A 20,495-nucleotide genomic window follows, 5' to 3' on the forward strand; every position below is an offset into this window, starting at 1 on the left:
CGGTGATGGATTGGATGAGATTTATCATGTAATTGAGTTAGTTTTGTTAGGGTTTGATCCCTAGTATCCACTATGTTCTGAGATTGATGTTGCTATGACTTTGCTATGCTTAATGCTTGTCACTAGGGCCCGAGTGCCATGATTTCAGATCTGAACCTATTATATTTTCATGAATATATATGAGTTCTTGATCCTATCTTGCAAGTCTATAGTCAACTACTATGTGTTATGATCTGGCAACCCCGAAGTGACAATAATCGAGACCACTCTCGGTGATGACCATAGTTTGAGGAGTTCATGTATTCACTATGTGCTAATGCTTTGTTCCGGTTCTCTATTAAAAGGAGGCCTTAATATCCCTTAGTTTCCAATAGGACCCCGCTGCCACGTGAGGGTAGGACAAAAGATGTCATGCAAGTTCTTTTCCATAAGCACGTATGACTATATACGGAATACATGCCTACATTACATTGATGAATTGGAGCTAGTTCTGTGTCACCCTATGTTATAACTGTTACATGATGAACCGCATCCGGCATAATTATCCATCACTGATCCGGTGCCTACGAGTTTTCCATATACTGGTTCTCGCTTATTTACTTTCCCGCTCCTACTGTTACAATCACTACAAAAATACCAAAAACATTACTTTTACTGTCTTTACTTTTGCTGCCGTTACCACCACTATCATATTACTGTGCTACTAAACACTTTGCTGCAGATACTAAGTTTCCAGGTGTGGTTGAATTGACAACTCAGCTGCTAATACTTGAGAATATTCTTTGGCTCCCCTTGTGTCGAATCAATAAATTTGGGTTGAATACTCTACCCTCGAAAGTTATTGCGATCCCCTATACTTGTGGGTTATCAACGGGGAGCCTCATGAACAGGGGCTTCTCCAGCTGCCGGATGGCCATCCTCCAATGTTCCTTCATGCTCGTCGTAGTCACCCACTCCGAGTCACTCAACCTCAGGGCAGCCATCGGCGCCACCAAGCTCGCCAGCATGCTCGTCTAGCTTGACGGCGCCATGGTGCTCACCTTCTACATAGGTGTGGCCTTCAACTTTCTCCAGGCTACTGTCATCGGCCTCGGCGTGTAGCGCAGCCTCGCCGGCTGGATCATCTCCAGCAGGTTCCTGATCCTCACTTCCCTCTACTCCATAAGAAACCAACCAACCATCGTGCTTCTGAATTGCTGCTACAGTATGCACAACATGGCTTGCCACTGATCGGCTTTGATTGATTTTACCTAAATTTAGGCTGTGGTCGTGTCCGGCATGTCCTTCATGATGCTGACATGGTGCGTCGACCGAGGACCTAGCCTGGTCAATGGGAAACTCTGACCGCACTAACCAGGTGTGACGCCCCGAGACCGATGTGCCAGGTGTCTTCCAGTTATTCGCTGTTGTTGCCTTGTCATTTGCTTGCATGTTGCATCTTATCATGTCATCATGTGCATTGATCATCATGTTTTAAAACTTGCATCCGTCCCGGCCTCCTCGTTCTCTCTGTTGTCCGTTCTGAGCCCAGGTACACATGCACGCGCCCGCGGCATGTCTGAAATATTATTTTATAAGTGGCCGGAAAATGTTCTTGGAATGGGTTGAAAGTTGGCATGCAGTGTTGTTATGTTGTTAGTAGGTGGCCTGCCAAGTTTCATCGCATTCGGAGTTTGTTTGATAGCCCAACCGTTAAACTATAGCGGCAATATAGTCGGTCTAACGTCGGACGTTTTCGGTCTCCGAAAACAGTCGCCGGGCCTCTCTCTCTTCTCTTCTCTCAGCTCGAGCCCTTCTGCACAGCCCACGAGTTCCAACCGACCCCTCGCGCGCGCGTCCGAAAAGTTGTCCCGGACCCGACCCGGACTGTCGCCACCATTGTGTCCGGATCATCCCCAAACATCTACAAAACATCTCCGTTTTCTTGTTTGGACTCCCTATCTATTTTTTTCGGCCGTCTGATTCCGATCATAGGGACCAAATGCCCCTATCCAAAATCCACTTACTATATATAGATCCCTAACCTAATCTGGACAAAACCCTAAAATCTAGGGATTTGTCCCTTCACCCGCCGCCGCAATCCCCATCGAATCTTCATCGGGATCCAACCCGCAGCCATCCTCTCCCTCCCTCGTTTTCAGCACCACCAACCGGAGCCCGCAACCTTGATCCAAATCCTTCCCGACAGTCTCCCTCTTTTTGCGCGCTTGACGAATTGGGTCGCCCGAGCCCCGAGCCCCTTCGCTGTTCTTTCCCCAAGCTCCTCTTGCGCTGGTATCCTCGGAGCCCCGAGCCTTCCTGTGCGACTCCACCACGCCTCATCGTCCAGCGACCGGCACCGCCGTCGGCGACCGAAATAGCAGCAACGTCGCCCCTGCCTTCTTCTTTTCTCTCGTGCTACTACCTCGTCTCACCTCTGTCTCCCTCACTCTGTTTTGGACCAGGGGCCCCGCGCCATGGAGCACCCTGTCCACCGGCTCGCCTCTGCTTCGATCCGGCAGGGAACGGGATCCCGGCGATCTCCCGCGACCGGATCCGGCCACCCCGACGCCCCGTGCCCTCGGGCCCCGCAGGACCTCCTCCTCACCTCTGCGCCGTCCTCACCGCCCTGCAGCCGAGGCCGTTGCCTCCTCAGTTCGTCGCGCCGCCTCCAGTTCTGCCGGATCCACCGTCTCCAGGCCCTTCCTGGCCAGATCCCGCCACCGCGCTGCCGCTCCTCGCCCACAGCTCCGCCCAGTCGCCGCCATCTTCTTCCCGGAGGTCCACCGGCGCTGCAAGTCCCGCTGTGCCTGTTTTCCTCTCGTCAGAGATGAACGGGTGCTCGCCCGCGTTCGTTGACCGCACCCATGCGGACCAGGCCTTGACCGCCTCCAGCCCAGCAGCCTGCGTCCTGCGCCAGTAGGCCAGCCCAGCACCAGCCGGGCCAAGGCCCATGGGTGAGGACACGCCCAGCCTCTCCCCTGTTCCTGTTGGGCCAACAAGACTCGGCCCAGAATTGTTTTTTCCCTGCTGCTGTGATTTTCTCTTTTATCCAGTAAAGGCAGATTTGCAGAAAAGACCTTCATCTTCATGCATTTAACAACTCACAAACTGTGCATCAGATTAAAAAGATCTATATATGAAACTTGCTTAAAATTATGTGTAGATTAATAACATGCCACTTTCTTGCCATGTTAAAATGCTTAAAATGTTGTTTGTTTAAATTTGCTCAAATAACTTGTTAAAATGGTTTAATTCATAACTAAATAACCGTAGCTCCGTTTTTAACAAACTTTATATGTAAATGGGGTAGAATTTTGCCTAGTTTAACATGGTGGCACCATCTTGCATGTATAATAACTATAAAATATGGTTTAGGGCAGAACAGGACCAAACCTAATATATGCATATGGGGATTTACCGGAATTGTTGTTCGTTGTTTCCGGCCTCATTTAAACTTGCCTAGATAGGTAGTTTTCTTTTGCCTCACCTCTTGCCATGTTAACCAACATTTAATATTGTTGGGTACATAAACGAGAGAGAACTAAATAAGTCATGTGGTGTTTTCTTCAATATGCAACTCCGTTGCATAATGAGCTCCACTTAATTTGTAGGATTTGTTTGTGCACTTTGCCATGCCATGCCTCATTAAACCGGACATGCATCATACTCGATTGTGCATCATGCCATGTTGATGTGTTGGTTGTTTACTATGTTGTTTTCTTCTTTCCGGTGTTGCTTCTTCGGGTTGGTTCCGATAACGTCGTGTGTGTGAGGATCTGTTCGACTACGTCCATTTATCTTCTTTATGGACTCGTTCTTCTTCCTTGCGGGATTTCAGGCAAGATGATCATACCCTCGAAATCACTTCTATCTTTGCTTGCTAGATGCTCGTTCTTTTGCTATGCCTATGCTACGATGCCTACCACTTGCTTGTCATGCCTCCCATATTGTTGAACCAAGCCTCTAACCCACCTTGTCCTAGCAAACCGTTGATTGGCTATGTTACCGCTTTGCTCAGCCCCTCTTATAGTGTTGTTAGTTGCTGGTGAAGATTGAAGTTTGTTCCTTGTTGGAACATGGAGATCGTTCCTTGTTGGAACATTGCTTACTTGTTGGGATATCACAATATCTCTTATTTAATTAATGCATCTATATACTTGGTAAAGGGTGGAAGGCTCGGCCTTATGCCTGGTGTTTTGTTCCACTCTTGCCGTCCTAGTTTCCGTCATATCGGTGTTATGTTCCCGGATTTTGCGTTCCTTACGCGGTTGGGTTATAATGGGAACCCCTTGACAGTTTGCCTTGAATAAAACTCCTCCAGCATGGCCCAACATTGGTTTTACCATTCGCCACCTAGCCTTTTCTTTCCCTTGGGTTCTGCAGACTCAAGGGTCATCTTATTTTAACCCCCCCGGGCCAGTGCTCCTTTGAGTGTTGGTCCAACTGAGCGATGTCCGAGGCTACCAGGGGCAACTCTGGGCTGGCTTACCCGATGTCTTGCTCATCCGGTGTGCCCTGAGAACGAGATATGTACAGCTCCTATCGGGATTTGTCGGCACATTTGGGTGGCTTTGCTGGTCTTGTTTTACCATTATCGAAATGTCTTGTAACCGGGATTCCGAGTCTGATCGGGTCTTCCCGCTAGAAGGAATATCCTTCGTTGACCGTGAGAGCTTGTGATGGGCTAAGTTGGGACACCCCTGCAGGGTTATGAACTTTCGAAAGCCATGCCCGCGGTTATGGGCAGATGGGAATTTGTTAATGTCCGGTTGTAGAAAACCTGAAGTTGACCTTAATTAAAAATGAATCAACTGCGTGTGTAACCGTGATGGTCTTTTTCCGGCAGAGTCCGGGAAGTGAACACGGTGTTGGAGTTATGCTTGACGTAGGTTGTTTTAGGATCACTTCTTGATCATACTTTTATCGACCATGCTTTGCCTTCTCTTCTCGCTCTCATTTGTGTATGTTAGCCACCATATATGCTAGTCGCTTGCTGCAGCTCCACCTCATACCTTTACCTTACCCATAAGCTTAAATAGTCTTGATCGCGAGGGTGCGAGATTGCTGAGTCCCCGTGGCTCACAGATACTTCCAAAACCAGTTTGCAGGTGCCGATGAGTCCGTGCAGATGGCGCAACCAAGCTCAGGAGGAGCTCGATGAAAATCTTGTCCTTTGTGTTGTTTCGTTCTAGTTGATCAGTAGTGGAGCCCAGTTGGGGGTCGATCGGGGACCTTGTCGCATTTGGGGTTCTTCTTTTATTTTGGTTCCGTAGTCGGACCTTGATTGTATTTGGATGTTGTAATGCTTTATTCATGTAATTGTGTGAAGTGGCGATTGTAAGCCAACTATGTATCTCTTTCCCTTGTGTATTACATGGGTTGTGTGAAGATTACCTCACTTGCGACATTGCTTTCAATGCGGTTATGCCTCTAAGTCGTGCTTCGACACGTGGGAGATATAGCCGCATCGAGGGCGTTACACCAGGTCAGCTACATCATGCTTGTGCTGAGATTCATCAATCCATGTAGTTGTACATTGGTGGAGTTAGTGAATCAAAAACTTATGGAATCGACCCGTAGATAACTCATTCCACCCTAGTGATTATCAAAGAACTTATTGCAAGGAGTTTTTCTAAATGATGGCCTGAGGGGCTGCTAAGTTACCTGGGCCTGTAACTTTTGACCGGGTGCTGGAACATACCCCGGTAATTCCCGCGAAAATAGCATGGTAATTTCGCACCGCATGGCTGGTAAGTTAAAATACCCCGTGCCCTGTTAACTTCAATTCGGGGGAAAAAATTTGAAACATACACCGATAACTCCTTCCTAAATAGCATTGTAATTTAACACACCACAGACATGATAACTTCAGTGTCTAGTTCATGGGGAGAAGATTGGGAAACCTTTTTTTTTTGCCTCCCGTACCTTCAGTGTAAACTACATGATAATTTACGCAATGCAGGCATGATAACTTAGGTATAAAAACACGGTAAGTTTGACACCCGGTGGAGCAATGTTGTTGAAAAACATACCCATGTAACTAATGTGTAAATATCATGGTAATATAGGCATCGTAGGCGTGATAACTTAAGTTCAGAACATCGCGGTAACTTTGTCCAAAGAGGAAAAAATTATTGAAAACCGTACCCCGGTAATTTATGTGAAAATAGCACTGTAATATACGAACCACATATCTGACAATTTAGTACAAACATCGCGGTAAACTTAACCAGGGGGAAAAAGTTATTGAAAAGAAACTTCTATGTAAATAGTATGATAGTATACAAACTTAATATCTCATAACTTAAGTACAAACAACGTGATAACATTCTTTACTGGGGGGGGGGGGTGTATTGAAAAATATCCTCGGATAACTTCTATATAAATAGTATGATAATATACAAAGCTCACACGATAACTTAAGTACAATCACCACGGTAACATTTGACAAAGGGAAAACGTTGTTTACGAACATACCCCAGTAATTTCTATGTAAATAGTATGGTAATATATGACCCTCATTTCTGATAACTTAAGTGCAAACGCCGTGGTAATTTGCGTCTGAAAAGGAGGGAAGGGGACTTCTGGGTTTCTGAACCGTGTGAACCGATATGAAACATGCAGAAAAAAATGGAACTAGAATGCATAGTCCTAAAACCCAAACAAATGAGGCTGGTGTCTTGGATTTTCACTTACTGCTGGTTGTCTTTTTTTTTTGTTTAATCTCATCTCAAGTAGATACATCTAGCATGTAGATTGAATCTAATCAATAAAGGTGGCTAGCACAGCTGGATGTCATTACCTACAGTACATAAGATATTTATATGAAAAATAATCAATACCTACATTACTAAAGTTATACAATATGAAAATTAAATTCATGATACATCTAATGATATTGATTTCATTATGAATGTTAATTTTTTCCATAAAGTTGGTTAAACTTTACGAAGTTTGACTACAAAGAAATCTTATATGCAGAGTAAAAAGGACTGGAGAGAGCACTAGGTTGAACTATAATATACATATAGGATGCAGAAGGAACAATAGTCAGGTGAGTGGTAAGATATAAAGGGCAGATGCCGCTGAAATCATAGAAGATGATATGATGAGGGACGGGTCCAGGGTCTATGCGGGAACCACGTCATTTAGATGTGCAATAACAATGTCGCATCTAAATGCGCCTTAGACGGGTTCATAATTTTAGGGTTCGATTAGAGATGCACTAACACCCCCCTCAAGTCTCACATGTCCTCGACCTGAAGAGAGCAACTACGGGCACATCATGGGCACCAACATTGACTTGTTTGTAGGATATCCTTCTGCTAAACATGTTCACACTACTTGTAGGTATGTGCAACGTGAGCTCCATCAGTTCCGAGGGCGACGTGGTATAGTTTAGCATTCTCGATTTGCCGTGCTAGGACCAAGCCGCAGTTTTCTTTTAACCGAATTGACTTCTAATTTACTTCTACCGTAGCAGAGCATATACTAGTAACTAATTCCGACAAGTTTGAATTTGCGTGGAGCCTGCGTAATGCTAATTCCTACTCTTGTGATGCATTGTAGAAGTATATAACATGACGCTTGGCACGCAAGTAAGTGCTTTTTCTATATATAGTACAGGGTACAAGGTAAAAGTCTCTCCACCGATTTGAGAGATTGAGACCCTGGCCGAACATCCAGCTCGTGAGGAAGATGGCTCCGGTTTCAGGTAAAAATTCTCCGGCGTTCTATTTCCTCCCGTCTCAGTGATCCATTCCCACATCATGTACTCTACTGCTACCTTCGATTAATTCATTATTATGACACTTCGTGCCTGGCCATGTTCTGAACAAGCTAAATAAGAGTTACGAGTCCAGTGGCCGCCATGAACATGCATGGAGATTGGCTGTAGCAAATGTGAAGCAGAATCTATTTTAAATCATGAGTGAGTGAGAGAGGTCGTGGTTTTGAACTTTCGAAACCTTTTTTGGGGATGATAGTTGCGATTTTAACTGCAAACGAGCTGAGATTTGTCCACGGTAACAAAGCTCCGTTTGAACCGACTTGAGTTGTGCTTGTGCAGGAGCCAGCCTATGCTGCTTCTCGTCTGTACTGTATGTATTTCTTTGAGAGGTTCTTCTTGCTCTTCCCCAGAGTCCAGACTGCCAAATTATTATCTTTGAGCGAAAAAAACACACTATTCGCAGCCTTTCCATTTTGGGCCAAGTGGGCACGGGAGCGTGTCGAACAGCTAATAGAGCCCAAGTTGACCTCTACAGCGCGGCCTAGCCCAGTAGCTCCCTCCTCACAAAGTGGCCCAACCATGATGACGCCCTCTTCACAAAGTGGCCCAACAAAGAGGGCCCCACACGGCAGCCTCATCGGCCTCCGCGAACGAGCGAACCCCCCAGGCCCCCACACCTAGCCCACAAAAAAAAACCTCCACACCCCTCTTCTTCGGTTCAGGCTCTCTCCTCCTCCCCTCTCCCCTCGCTCGCCAATCCCCTTATCCCCGATGCCGCCATTGTCGCGCCCATAGCAGAACCCACCTAGCCGTCGACCGGCCTGGCGGGGCCCCCTCCCCAACGGAACCAGTTCGAGCTCGCCCGCTCGCTCGCTCGTCTCGCGGCGCCGGCGTCGGATGGACGCCGCCTCCTGCTGTCGCGTAAGCGGCCCCCCCCCCCCCCCCCCCCCCCCCCCCCCCTTGTACTGCCGAAGCTCCTAGAGGCACTCCTCACGAGCCCCCGCTCTTCCGCAGGTCTTCTCGACGCAGAGATGCCGCTTCCCGCTGCGCAGGCTGGGGGCGGCCCCGGTGGCGGCGCGGCGGCCGTTCTCCACCGAGCTGAGCGACCTCTTCGCCCCGTCGTCGTCGGCCTCGAAGCGCCGGTCCCGGGGCCCCGTCATGGCCGCGAAGAAGGCCGCGGAGGGTGAGCCGTCTCTCGCTCGCGTCATTAGGGGTTCAGGGTGGGGTTTTTGGTTTGGGGAATCGGCGACCGTCTGTTCCGTGTTGCAATGGGGCGTCCGTTTTTTGAGGTCGATTGCTCGTGAGTTGCATCCGGCGCTAGGGACTAGGGACACAAGCAGTAGTAGGATTAGACGAATGAATTTGAGTGCAGTTTCCTGAGCTTCGGATCGATTGCGGATCAGGGTTCTGAGTGAAATTTGCCCGTGGTCGTAGTTGGGACTGACGGGGTGTTCACTTGATGTATGCGTGTAACTTGAGCTTAATCTGGTCGGTTTAGCTTGATAGATGTTGCTCTTTGACAAATGTTTCATGCTGGGTCATTCCATTGTAATTAGGTCATTGTGTATGCAATTTTTTATTTAAGGTGTCTACGCCTTCATCACAATTTGTCACCATGTTCTCTTTTTGGTCTGTATGAGACTTCCATCAATATAAGCTTTCTGCATCCAGTGTCTTGGTATCAAAGCAATCTTGGTTTTCATTTTGTGAATAACTAGAAGAACAGGTGAGCTTATTTTAGATGTTGGATGGTGGAAACAGTGCTCAGACGGTGGTGATTGTGCTTGTGATGATGCTAACCGATTGAGATTATATGCTATATATACCCAGAATATGGCAATTTGATGATTTAATGAATAATTCTGCTATTCTTAGAAGTTCAGAGTTAAAAGTTAGAAAAACTCTCCATGTTTAATATACCTGAGTGCAGTCATGGGGATAAAAGTTCCTTCCATTGAGAGTCTCAATAAGACATATGGTAGTCTCTTTTTTTTGCGGGAAACAGTCTAGGTAGTCCGATTTGGCATGTTTCAAAATAAAATCTCTTAATGATATAAGTGTTTTGATCTGGACCATTTGAAACTGAAATAAGCATTTAGTTGATGTTTGACAGGTTGAGTCTCGTTTTAGTCATTGGTCCTCCTTGGGGTGTTAGAACACAGAGGTACCTAGAACTGATAGCTTGTCGGTTTTTCCTAGGTGCAAAACAAGAAGATGGGAAATACAAGCACACGGTGGATCTCCCAAAGACGAGTTTTGGCTTGAGAGCAAACTCTGTTATGCGCGAACCGGAGCTCCAGAAGTTGTGGGAGGAGAACCAGGTGCTGAAGAGGGTGTCCGAAAGGAATACTGGGGTGAGTTTACTTTTTCAAGTAGAGCTATAAATGAAAACGAAACTATTCATCTGACCTAGTTGGTTTTCTTGGTTGTTTGATTAGGCCACATTTACTCTTCATGATGGCCCGCCTTATGCTAATGGTGATCTTCACATGGGTCATGCGCTGAATAAAGTTCTCAAAGATATTATAAATCGCTACAAGGTATCAGCTATCCGTGAATTTCATCTAGCTGTACGCACATGTTTATTTGCAAACAATTGACATATTTCTTTTTGGGGGAAACAATTGGTACGGATTCATATTCTGTGTCAGTTCAATTTCTGGGCCACCCCATATTTTGATGCGTGTGCCATTATCTTCAAATGGTAAAGTCTGCATATTCAGCTTGATGTTGACAGTTCAACAAAGATTGGACCTATGTAAATGCCATTGCTCATGCTAGAATGCTAGATAAACCAGCTTAGGTTCTACAAGACTAAGAGTAATTGATTGTGTATGAGATATAAGATTCCAGATGAGAATTTTTTCTTGTATAAAATCTTATAATATGCTGGCTCTGGGTCACCTAAGTTCTTTTTTTTAGATGGACACCTAATTGTAGTTGATTCTGTATGACATGATGATTTTTATAAAATTTTATTATGTTGTCCTGGCAACTCACTTCTGTTGAAATGTTTTGAAGTCATTTTGTTCAATAATCAATGATGTGCATATTGATTTGGCGACCCTTTCTATTTTCTGATGGTGGTATGATCTAAATCCTTATCAGTACACAAATATGAATTAGAACATGGACCCAATGAAACCATAATTTTCCATTTATTCAGTGTTCTGATCCTCTCTTCTTTTGCACAGCTGCTTCAGAATCACAAGGTTTCCTTTATTCCTGGGTGGGATTGCCATGGCCTTCCGATAGAATTGAAAGGTAAGTTCAACTCTATATGATCTTTGGAAATGTTGCCATATTCAAAAGTGTATTTAATTGTGGTTATTTTGTTGTTGGGGTGGGTTCACTTAGAAGATGCCTGCTTTGCATGTGTTAGATTATAACCAAGTAACAGTTGATCATTTACTGCAGTTCTGAAGTCAATGGACAAAGCAACATTGAATGCTCTAACACCTATAAAATTAAGGCAAAAGGCTGCAAAATTTGCTAAAGTGACCGTTAATGCACAAATGAATTCTTTCAAGGTAATATTTTCTTCATTTTAAATTCTAGTGGCACTTATTTAAGTTTTGTGGTATTTCATGGTGTGTTTACAGTTTTCTAAGGCAAGGCCGAGTCATGTAGTAATGCCTGGCACATGTTCTTCTTGCTTACCGAAAGCCTTCAAAACGTTTTAGGTTTTAGTTCCTTACTGGTATATTAACAAATAACACCGTGCTTGCAGCGGATCGGTATATGGGCAGATTGGGACAGCCCTTACCTAACTCTTTCGCCAGAATATGAAGCTGCTCAGGTTTTCACTCTGTTACTCCTACTATTTATGTAAAAAATCATGGAAATGCATCTATATGTATCTATTCTATTCACTTGAGTGAGAGCTTGGAGCATTGTTTTTAAGGCGGTAAGGCGACCTAAGGCGAGCACCAACCGCCCTGGCGCATAAGCGCCTAAAGCAGGCATAATTGTAAGGTGCTGCCAGGGTGCCTTGCCGCCTAAGCATCCAAGGCGAGACGCCTTATAAACAATGGCTTGGAGATTGGATGACTTGATTGGGTTGTCAGCATCTCTATCTTGCTTGCAATTAGAGCAGCTAATTTTTCTGTTCTTTTGACCTGTTTACCATGCCAGTATAAAGACAATATGCTGGGGTATAATTCTAGTTTATGTTATGATAATTAATATCGACAGTTCTTTTCATCCTTATCAGGAGCCCTTACTGATAATTAAATTTTACCATGGCAGTAACAACCTTTTGTTTTGATATGCTAGTTGGAAGTGTTTGGTCAAATGGTTATGAGAGGATATATCTATAGAGGACGAAAGCCTGTCCATTGGAGTCCATCCTCACGTACTGCTTTAGCAGAAGCTGAGTTAGAGGTATGCTTAATCTTTCTATTCAATTGCATTAATTTATTGTCAAACACTTTGTTGCACAGTAATCTTTAAGTTAGTGTTAAATGCAAATGAATAATCGATAGTGTTGAGTATGCAAATAAACAATTGATAATTCTGAATTATTTCAATGTGGACTTAAATGCTGAATCATGCTTTAATTTTTGTTTTCTTTGTGAAGTTGCTTGGTGTAGTTTACTAGTTGTCTATCTAGTTTTTTGAGCAAAAGTTACCCTGTGTATGCCAACCTGTGTAACATGCTGCATGCCAACCTGTGTAACTTTCGTTTGTAAGTCCTTTCATGTTGAGATTAATGCCTATGTTTACCAACCAACCTGGTGTGTTTTTGCAAAACTTGTTACATAAAGTAGTCTTGCACTAAACCTATGTGTGATAGTATCACATGCTTTTACTGCCAATGGCTTTGGAACTTAAATTTATATGGTCACTCTGGTAGAAGACCTATTTGTGGATAATCTGAGAATCCTAGAAATTTTTATTTGTATTTTTGAGCTGTGTTGGAACTTTTGGGCATACAGGTGCTTATATTTTCTTCTGTTGTTGATTTATCTGTTGATTTTTCCTTACATATGCTCCTTTTACCTTTTCCAGTATTCAGAAAATCACGTTTCCAAAAGCATATATGCGGCATTCAAGGTTACCAGCCCGTCTAGCTCTGGGTTGCTAGATGAATTTCTCCCTAATGTTTGCTTAGCCATATGGACCACTACTCCATGGACAATTCCTGCTAATGCTGGTGAGATGATGCCTTGTTTGCTTTTATTTCAATGGAAACGTCCAGCGACTCTGAACTGGGGTGTCATGACAGCCACCTTAAAACAGTTTCGAAATTTTCAACTGGCGGGAGATGGATGACAGTAAAAGTAAAGTATTTGTCTGATTTCATGCTGTATGTCTATAACCAAATCAACTCATGGAAAATATATATTAAATTTCCATGTGGAGTTCTTTTTATAGCAATATGCTACTTTAGTTCCTAAAGTAGTATGAAATGCCAATATCATAGAATCAGCTAGCAGTATTGAAGATGCCGTAACTGATAATCAAGATAAATGAATATTAAGACTATTAAATAACATAGCTTGAACGCAAATCATGACACATACACTGGTAATGTATTGCATTTGAAGTTTTTTTAATTCCGCTACCTGACAATGACATTGTTTTAATTTCATTGGTACTATGGAATCAGAATTTCCTCTCTTACACTTGCATGGTTGTTGCACATACTGTGTACGAGTTTGCTTCAAACATTCCTTATTTTTTGGAATTGTACTAACTTGTGTAAAAACCTTTTCTTGTGTCAGCCGTTGCTGTGAACCCTGAGCTTAGTTATGCAGTAGTTGAGCTCCAGTCTGTACTGGAAAGTGAGTCAACATCTGGAGGAAAGCAACAAAAACTTGGGAGTATTTTGAGCTCTGGGATCGAGAAACCATTTATCATCGTGGCTTCTGATCTTGTCTCAGTTCTAGAGTCCAAATGGGGTGTGAAGCTTGTAATCAGGAAATCATTTCCTGGTTCAGTCTTGGAGCACTGTAGGTATTTATTTTGCTCTTCTAACTTCATTATGGTTGTGCTTGATTTTTTTTCATGCTATGCTTGGTGCCTTCAGATACCTCCATCCTGTGAATGGCAATGAATGTTCTGTTGTTATTGGAGGAGATTACATAACAACTGAATCTGGAACTGGCCTTGTTCACACTGCCCCTGGCCATGGCCAGGAAGACTACCTGACAGGTTTGAAATATGGTCTTCCTATTGTTTCTCCCGTGGATGATGAAGGGAACTTCACTGCCGAAGCTGGACAATTTAGTGGCTTATCTGTCCTGGGAGCTGGTAATGCTGCAGTTGTGAAGTATCTGGACGAACATGTTTCACTCATCTTAGAAGAGCCTTACAGTGAGTAACGTCACAATATGTATTCAAAGTTTTTGGTATAAAAGCCATGTGAATATCGAGGATTTTATTTAGAAGATTGTGTGCCCATTGTGTTTTTTGGTTGTCAGAACACAAGTACCCCTATGATTGGAGATCGAAAGAACCAACCATATTCCGAGCAACTGAGCAGTGGTTTGCCTCTGTGGATGGTTTTCGGGATGCTGCACTGGATGCAATCAAGAGAGTAACCTGGGTTCCTTCTCAGGTATTTAGCTGCTTTATTTCTTGAACTTAAAATTCGAATCAGCAACTGTGTTTATGTTCCTTTGGTTTATTGTCTCACTGAACCTCTTTGAACTGTTAATCTGCTTAGTACTGAAAACTTCACGCTTGGCAACAGTACTACTACTTGGGATGTTTGCTCAGTGCATATTTCTTATCTTAACTAGTGTACTTGTAGAAGAGCTTTAAGTTCAGTGCATATTTCTTACTTGTCTTGATTTTTTTTCCTTGGGCAACTGATTTCTTTGTTCCATATATAAGTTTCATGCAATATTGTTGTGTTGCCTTCCAATATTGTTGAGTTACCTAATCGTACTCTTGAATTGCTATTGGTGTTGTCTGACAAGTTAACCTGGTTTCTTGCCTGTGTTTCAACATTCTCAGGGTGAAAACAGGATTGTTAACATGATCTCTGGCCGTTCTGACTGGTGTATTTCCCGGCAGAGAACATGGGGAGTTCCCATTCCTGTTTTTTATCATGTAGACACACAAGAACCTCTTATAACTGAAGAAACGATTGAACATATCAAGGGTATGCCGATGATTATGATTTCTTGCACTTCTTTGTTAGGTTCCCTCTGCATTTGCAACACCATCATTCTCAAGCAATTGCTAACTTAAATGTCTTGTTTCAAGGTGCCCCCAAGGTTTTTTAGATAATGCTCCTATATCTTAACTTTCTGGTGCAACATATGGACTGAATTATCTTATGTGCCATATCTCACAGTATTTTCATCTACGACTGCATTTGACAATGTGGCGGTGAATTATGACGATCTAGCTTATCCAACCAGCTTTTGCCTATTTTGGTGCTTGTTTAACCAACTTATCTCTAGTTCCGTGAGTATTTTCTGACAGCAGATTATAGATTGAGCACATTGCATTATCAATATAATAAATAAGCACAGCTCAGCACATTCAGCAACCCTAAACTGAGCCTAAATACGTCTGCTGTATCTGTACCAAGTCCAGTTTAGAAATTTTCGAAGACATCTCTAAGATACATTATGTGATCCTTTATGACATGAAGCTTTGATCCATTTGTACTTGTACTTTCTGAATCATTATAAATGACCTTATGCTTGCCATGCTTTCTTTCCTTCTTACAGATTTTTTTTTCTTTACTAAAGATTGGATTTAGAATCACATGAATGCCCACCAATTCTTTTTTTGTTATGCAGCTATAGTGTCAGACAAAGGCAGTGATGCCTGGTGGTATATGAAAACCGAGGAACTTCTTCCAGATAAATATCGCGACAAAGCATCTGAGTATCGTAAGGGCACTGATACAATGGATGTTTGGTTTGACTCTGGTAGGATCCTGTCTTAATTATTCTGCTAATAATATATATTTTAGAAAGTTCAGTTGGTGATGATTATTATCAGTTGTGACAATGCATAAATCAGTGTTCACCATAGATCACTGTGTGTGTACGGGTGCCCGCACACTGAATCTTGACAGCTGCCATCATTTTAATTGCGAAGCCTTCAAACTGAGCCAAGCCACCCTAGTCATGTGTTATAATCTTGCATTGATGTCATTATTGGGCTTGTTATTGTGTATCCAATCCTCCGACTTATTTGGTTTTCGATGCCACCTTTTGTCCTGACGTCATTAGTCCTTACCTCTCAAAGCACTCATGTTTAATAATATATCTCGAGATTGAGCATTGTTAAGAACACTAATTATTTATTGATTCCACATCTTCTCTTGATTCAGGCTCCTCATGGGCTGCTGTTTCAGCAAAACGGGATGGCCTTAATTTCCCTGCAGATGTATACCTTGAAGGTTCAGACCAACATCGTGGATGGTTTCAGAGTTCGCTGTTAACCAGCATCGCTACTACAGGTAATTATGGGCACCAGAAACACTTGTTGCTACCTTACTTTCTTAGGAATAGATATTGCTTATATAAGATATAAGTTACTGCGTCACACTAAGAGTCTACACCATGATTCATCAACAGTTCATTCTACAAGATATCTTTAAAGACATTTTCGTTATATTTTCTGTAAACTATTATCATATTTATGTAAAAAAATGAAAAATGATCCATATGCAATAATGCAATTATGTTTTATTTGTTTATTTTTTCATGAGAACTCTGAAATCTGAACACTCATCGCTCTTTGCTCTCAATACTTTTGGCATCTGAAATCTGGAGACTGACATAAGGTTCTTCGTTCTCCATTTTTCCCATTAAACAAACAGGAAAGGCTCCATATTCCAGTGTTATTACCCACGGTTTTGTATTGGACAAAGACGGTTTAAAAATGAGCAAATCTGTTGGTAATGTCATGGATCCTGAGAAAGTGATTCTTGGTGGGAAAGATTCTAGGGTATGTTCCTACAGAAACTTGTGTTACTTTCTAGTTTTGAGGAGTGAAATATCTCTCAACCTTGTGCAGAAAGAGCCTCCTTATGGAGCAGATGTTCTCCGTCTATGGGTTTCTAGTGTTGATTACACTGGAGATGTGTTGATTGGTTCGGAAATCTTGCGCCAGATGTCTGACATGTATAGAAAACTACGAGGCACAATGCGTTTTCTATTAGCAAATCTCCATGATTGGAACGTAAGTTCAGGTGGCCAAGTATATATTGTCATTTCATTTTTTGATAATACCGATGCCCTAGCGAACAACAGATATTCTTACGCATTTAATTGTATTTTTTTGATGATTTGAACCCATACTCATTTTAGTGAACTTCTTCAGACTATATGCTTTTAACTTCTTTTCTCAGGCCAAAGCTTTGAACTAATTTTGGTTAGCTGAATATAATGCTTTGAGTTGGGAACTGTTTCATTAGATGTAGATAATAGGGAGGAGGGCATGATATTTCTTATATATACTCCCTAGCTAATACTACGTACTGTTAATATTTTTTAATTATTTCTCTAGTTTCCCTTTCTTATTTATTTTTACAGCGTTCCTTTCAGTGCATGCTTCTTCTCTAATCTTGTCTTTTTTTTATGTTCCTCTTTATAGCCAGAGAATTCTGTGCCCTACAGTGATCTGCCAAAAATTGATCAGTACGCACTTTTCCAACTGGAAAATGTTGTGGCTTCCATGAAGGATAGTTATGATAATTACCAATTCTATAAAATATATCAGGTGTGTAACATTTTTGCGTAGTCACACTAATTCAGACTTTCCCGTTCCTCCTTTTTTTACACTGTGCGTGTGTGTTCACGTGTTTCTATGCACATGCATGCGTAAACTATGTTTATCTGGTTTGGTATATTCAGGTCATATTTTTGATAAACACAAAGTGTGGCTACTGAATATATGGTTTGCCAATTAGGAGTTGGTTGGATTTGGATGATCAAATTTCCTGGAAGTGGAATGATCTTGTTCAGTTACTCCTTTGTTTTCATTCTGCATTCTGGAAGTTGTTTAATTTTCTTATCAGAATTTCAGATCACATGCGGTGCACAATTGTTATAGTATGTGATGCCATATGCTCAGGATGCCATTGTTGACATATGTTTCTCTCTAATTCAGACCCTTCAGAGATTCGCCATCGTTGGTTTGTCCAATTTCTATTTTGACGTTGCAAAAGACCGACTTTATGTTGGGTATGACATTCATCCAATGTTCATTTCCATCTGCATCTAGTTAGAATTGAATCTAGCTAGTGTTGTTTGTTAATGCAACTTATGTGATCTTATCTTATCAGTGGCCGAGTTAGCTACACAAGGAAAAGCTGCCAGACAGTCCTTGCTGCACATCTACTCTACCTTGTTAGGGCCATTGCTCCGATTATGCCACACTTAGCAGAGGATATCTGGCAGAACTTGCCCTTTGAACACACCTTGGAAGATGGATCTGTTGCCAAGTTTGCTTTTGATCTAAAATGGCCAGATAAGAATGAAGAATGGTGCTCGGTTGAAAAGGATGATGTTGATTTTCTGAGTGTTATCCTGGAGGTACACAACACTTCTGCATCACTTTAGAGGCATCCATTCATATACTAATAGTTGTGTTTCTTTGCCATGGTATATGGGTTGTAGGTAGATGTAGGGATGCAAGTGCTGCCCTCCCTGTCCTGCAAAACTATGCAATTAGCGAACTATAGCCACAAAATTAACACTGATGTGTACTGGGGTGTGTGATATGTGGTGCACTGCCTGCATCCCTAGTTGTAGCTTATAACTTGACCGATATATTCCTAGAGGCCAGCCATCTTTTCTTCAATAAATGTTTTATGAAACCCGTGGCGCCAACTTGGAACATTCCAGTTCAACACATCCAAGTTCCATCATATTGACCAGACACAGATGAAACCACTTCTGATGTGTAATACGCGCATTTCTGTTAAATTGGTTAATTAATTGCTACTACCTCTTGAACTGCCAAAACGTCTTTACATTAGTGAACAGAGGGTAACTAATGTAAGACGTTTTGGCAGTTCAAAGTTCAACTAGTGAACAGAGGGTGTAGACTAGAACATTTGCAGCTCTTTTATTATTATTATCATTTTATGGTCATTATTTTAATATATTTTGTTGCCACACATGAGTTCATATCTTCAGCACAGATTTCTTACAGATATTTTGCATTTGCTTGTTGACCAGTTGAGATCAGAGGTGAACAAGATTTTGGAGAACGCTAGAACAGGAAAGCTGATCGGCGCTAGTTTGGACGCAAAGGTTTATCTCCATGCTGAAAATCCCGATACGGTATCCAAACTGAAGGAGCTGGCTTCTGCAACCAATGATGCAGATGCCCTTCATCGCCTATTTATCACATCTCAGGTAGAACATTTGTCTTTCCTCAAAACCAGAGGCCCTCTTTCTGCATTCAATTGTGTTTTGACGTCTCCTCTTTTCTGTCTTTCTGAAGGTGGAGATTCTCCCATCCCTGAGTGAAGAAACCACATCAGGTGTGTCCTATGCGGGAAAGTTCAGCGACCCACGCACGGGAGAGATCTGGATCGGTGTGACTCGTGCGGATGGCGTGAAATGCGAGCGCTGCTGGGTTTACACCAAGGACGTTGGGTCGTTCGATGACCATCCTACGCTATGCTCGCGGTGCCACGGCGTCATTGATCTGCAACCGCATGCATCTCCTGCCGCCGCCGCTGTCGCTTGAAGAGCAGCGACCTGGATCTAACCTCCACTTCAATGTGAAGATTGCAGGTGGAATTCATCGTTTTTTGTTCTACGAAGAAAGCTTTGACCGTTATACTGAACAAAATAGAAGAGAAGATTTTTAGGGGCTCTTGAAACCGGTTTTGAACCCCATTTTCTTTGTATGTAATACAACACACATGCTTTACCAATTTTTAGTAATTAGAGTTTTTGACCTTCCTGTACCTGTATTGCAGAACTCCTCCCACTATACAGTAGATGAAACAATTTTGCACCTAAACTCGATGGATGTTGCTGATAAATAACAAGGCCACTGAAAATCCAGAGAACAATACACTTTTACAACAGCTTCCAAAAACAGCACATATGAGATGAATTACAGATTCCATTATCAATCGCAAAAGGTGTGAGGTCATCTAAGAGACGCATGCGGTGTGGGACCCTCCGGCAACTTAAGTGAGAGAGGTGACGTCACAAGACTGCCCAGGGTACTAGCCACTCGCACATTTTCCTCGGCAGAGAGAGGAGGGGGCTGACTTTTTTTTTGGCAAGGAGAGGGACTGACGTTAGAGCGTACTTTCTCCGTCCATGAAAACGGTACATACACAAATTTTGGGACAGATTATGGAGTGAAGTAAAAAAATGCACAATTATTATATGAGACATGCTTTTTTATGGGGAAACTACGTCCTCGAGGTCAAGGTCTGAATTTCTTCATAATAGTACTCCTACTGACTTTGGCTTTAGTAATGAATAAATTCGCTTTGTCGGAATCCCTATAATGAGTAGCATTTACGGCAGCCGAATAAACCAACTTTAAGATGAGATAAGATCAGTGGCGGAGCTTGAACGAAAAAGTTGGGTGGGCCAGACTGAAGAAGAACACAAAATTTTCTAAATTCTTACTCATAAGGACATATTACAAGCACCCAGGTCACAAGATTGAGCTAGCAGATATGTATATATATAATATATATGAACCAAAGTACAGTTCAACCATGAGTCACTATTGAGTTAGCTAATACAAAAGTGTCGAGACATTAGACATGGACCTACTCACATACAATCAACTCTCCGATCCTTCTTGCTTATAAAATCTGCAATGACTTCTT

At 42.6% G+C, this 20,495-nt stretch overlaps 1 protein-coding gene across 4 annotated transcripts; it reads left to right on the forward strand.

Moving 5' to 3' along the window:
- The first annotated feature begins 8,381 nt into the window (after positions 1 to 8,381).
- On the forward strand, positions 8,382 to 19,603 carry LOC123128611 (isoleucine--tRNA ligase, chloroplastic/mitochondrial). Of its 4 annotated transcripts, XM_044548657.1 has the most exons (22): positions 8,382 to 8,632; positions 8,726 to 8,894; positions 9,911 to 10,065; positions 10,150 to 10,251; positions 10,906 to 10,975; positions 11,129 to 11,241; positions 11,442 to 11,510; positions 11,987 to 12,094; positions 12,722 to 12,866; positions 13,438 to 13,669; positions 13,743 to 14,029; positions 14,137 to 14,273; positions 14,675 to 14,822; positions 15,472 to 15,603; positions 16,011 to 16,139; positions 16,503 to 16,630; positions 16,700 to 16,864; positions 17,279 to 17,404; positions 17,795 to 17,868; positions 17,970 to 18,219; positions 18,868 to 19,047; positions 19,136 to 19,603. In XM_044548657.1, exons 1-22 carry the CDS (start codon positions 8,609 to 8,611, stop codon positions 19,382 to 19,384), a joined length of 3,192 nt encoding a protein of 1,063 aa, XP_044404592.1. In that variant the 5' UTR covers positions 8,382 to 8,608; the 3' UTR covers positions 19,385 to 19,603. The 4 variants fall into 4 exon arrangements, with proteins under 4 accessions (XP_044404592.1, XP_044404591.1, XP_044404595.1 ...); XM_044548656.1 differs by having other exon boundaries at positions 16,503 to 16,864; XM_044548660.1 differs by lacking the exon at positions 8,382 to 8,632 and having other exon boundaries at positions 8,743 to 8,894; positions 9,825 to 10,065.
- Positions 19,604 to 20,495: the final 892 nt, after the last annotated feature.

This window comes from Triticum aestivum, chromosome 6A (assembly GCF_018294505.1).
Source record: "Triticum aestivum cultivar Chinese Spring chromosome 6A, IWGSC CS RefSeq v2.1, whole genome shotgun sequence".
Classification (NCBI taxonomy): domain Eukaryota; kingdom Viridiplantae; phylum Streptophyta; class Magnoliopsida; order Poales; family Poaceae; genus Triticum; species Triticum aestivum.

Coding starts and splice junctions, on each gene's coding strand:
- LOC123128611 (XM_044548656.1), top strand. CDS start 8,609: ATGGACGCCGCCTCCTGCTGTCGC. Junction 10,252..10,905: donor ATATTATAAATCGCTACAAG/GTATCAGCTATC, acceptor TCTTTTGCACAG/CTGCTTCAGAATCACAAGGT. Junction 15,604..16,010: donor GGATGTTTGGTTTGACTCTG/GTAGGATCCTGT, acceptor CTCTTGATTCAG/GCTCCTCATGGGCTGCTGTT.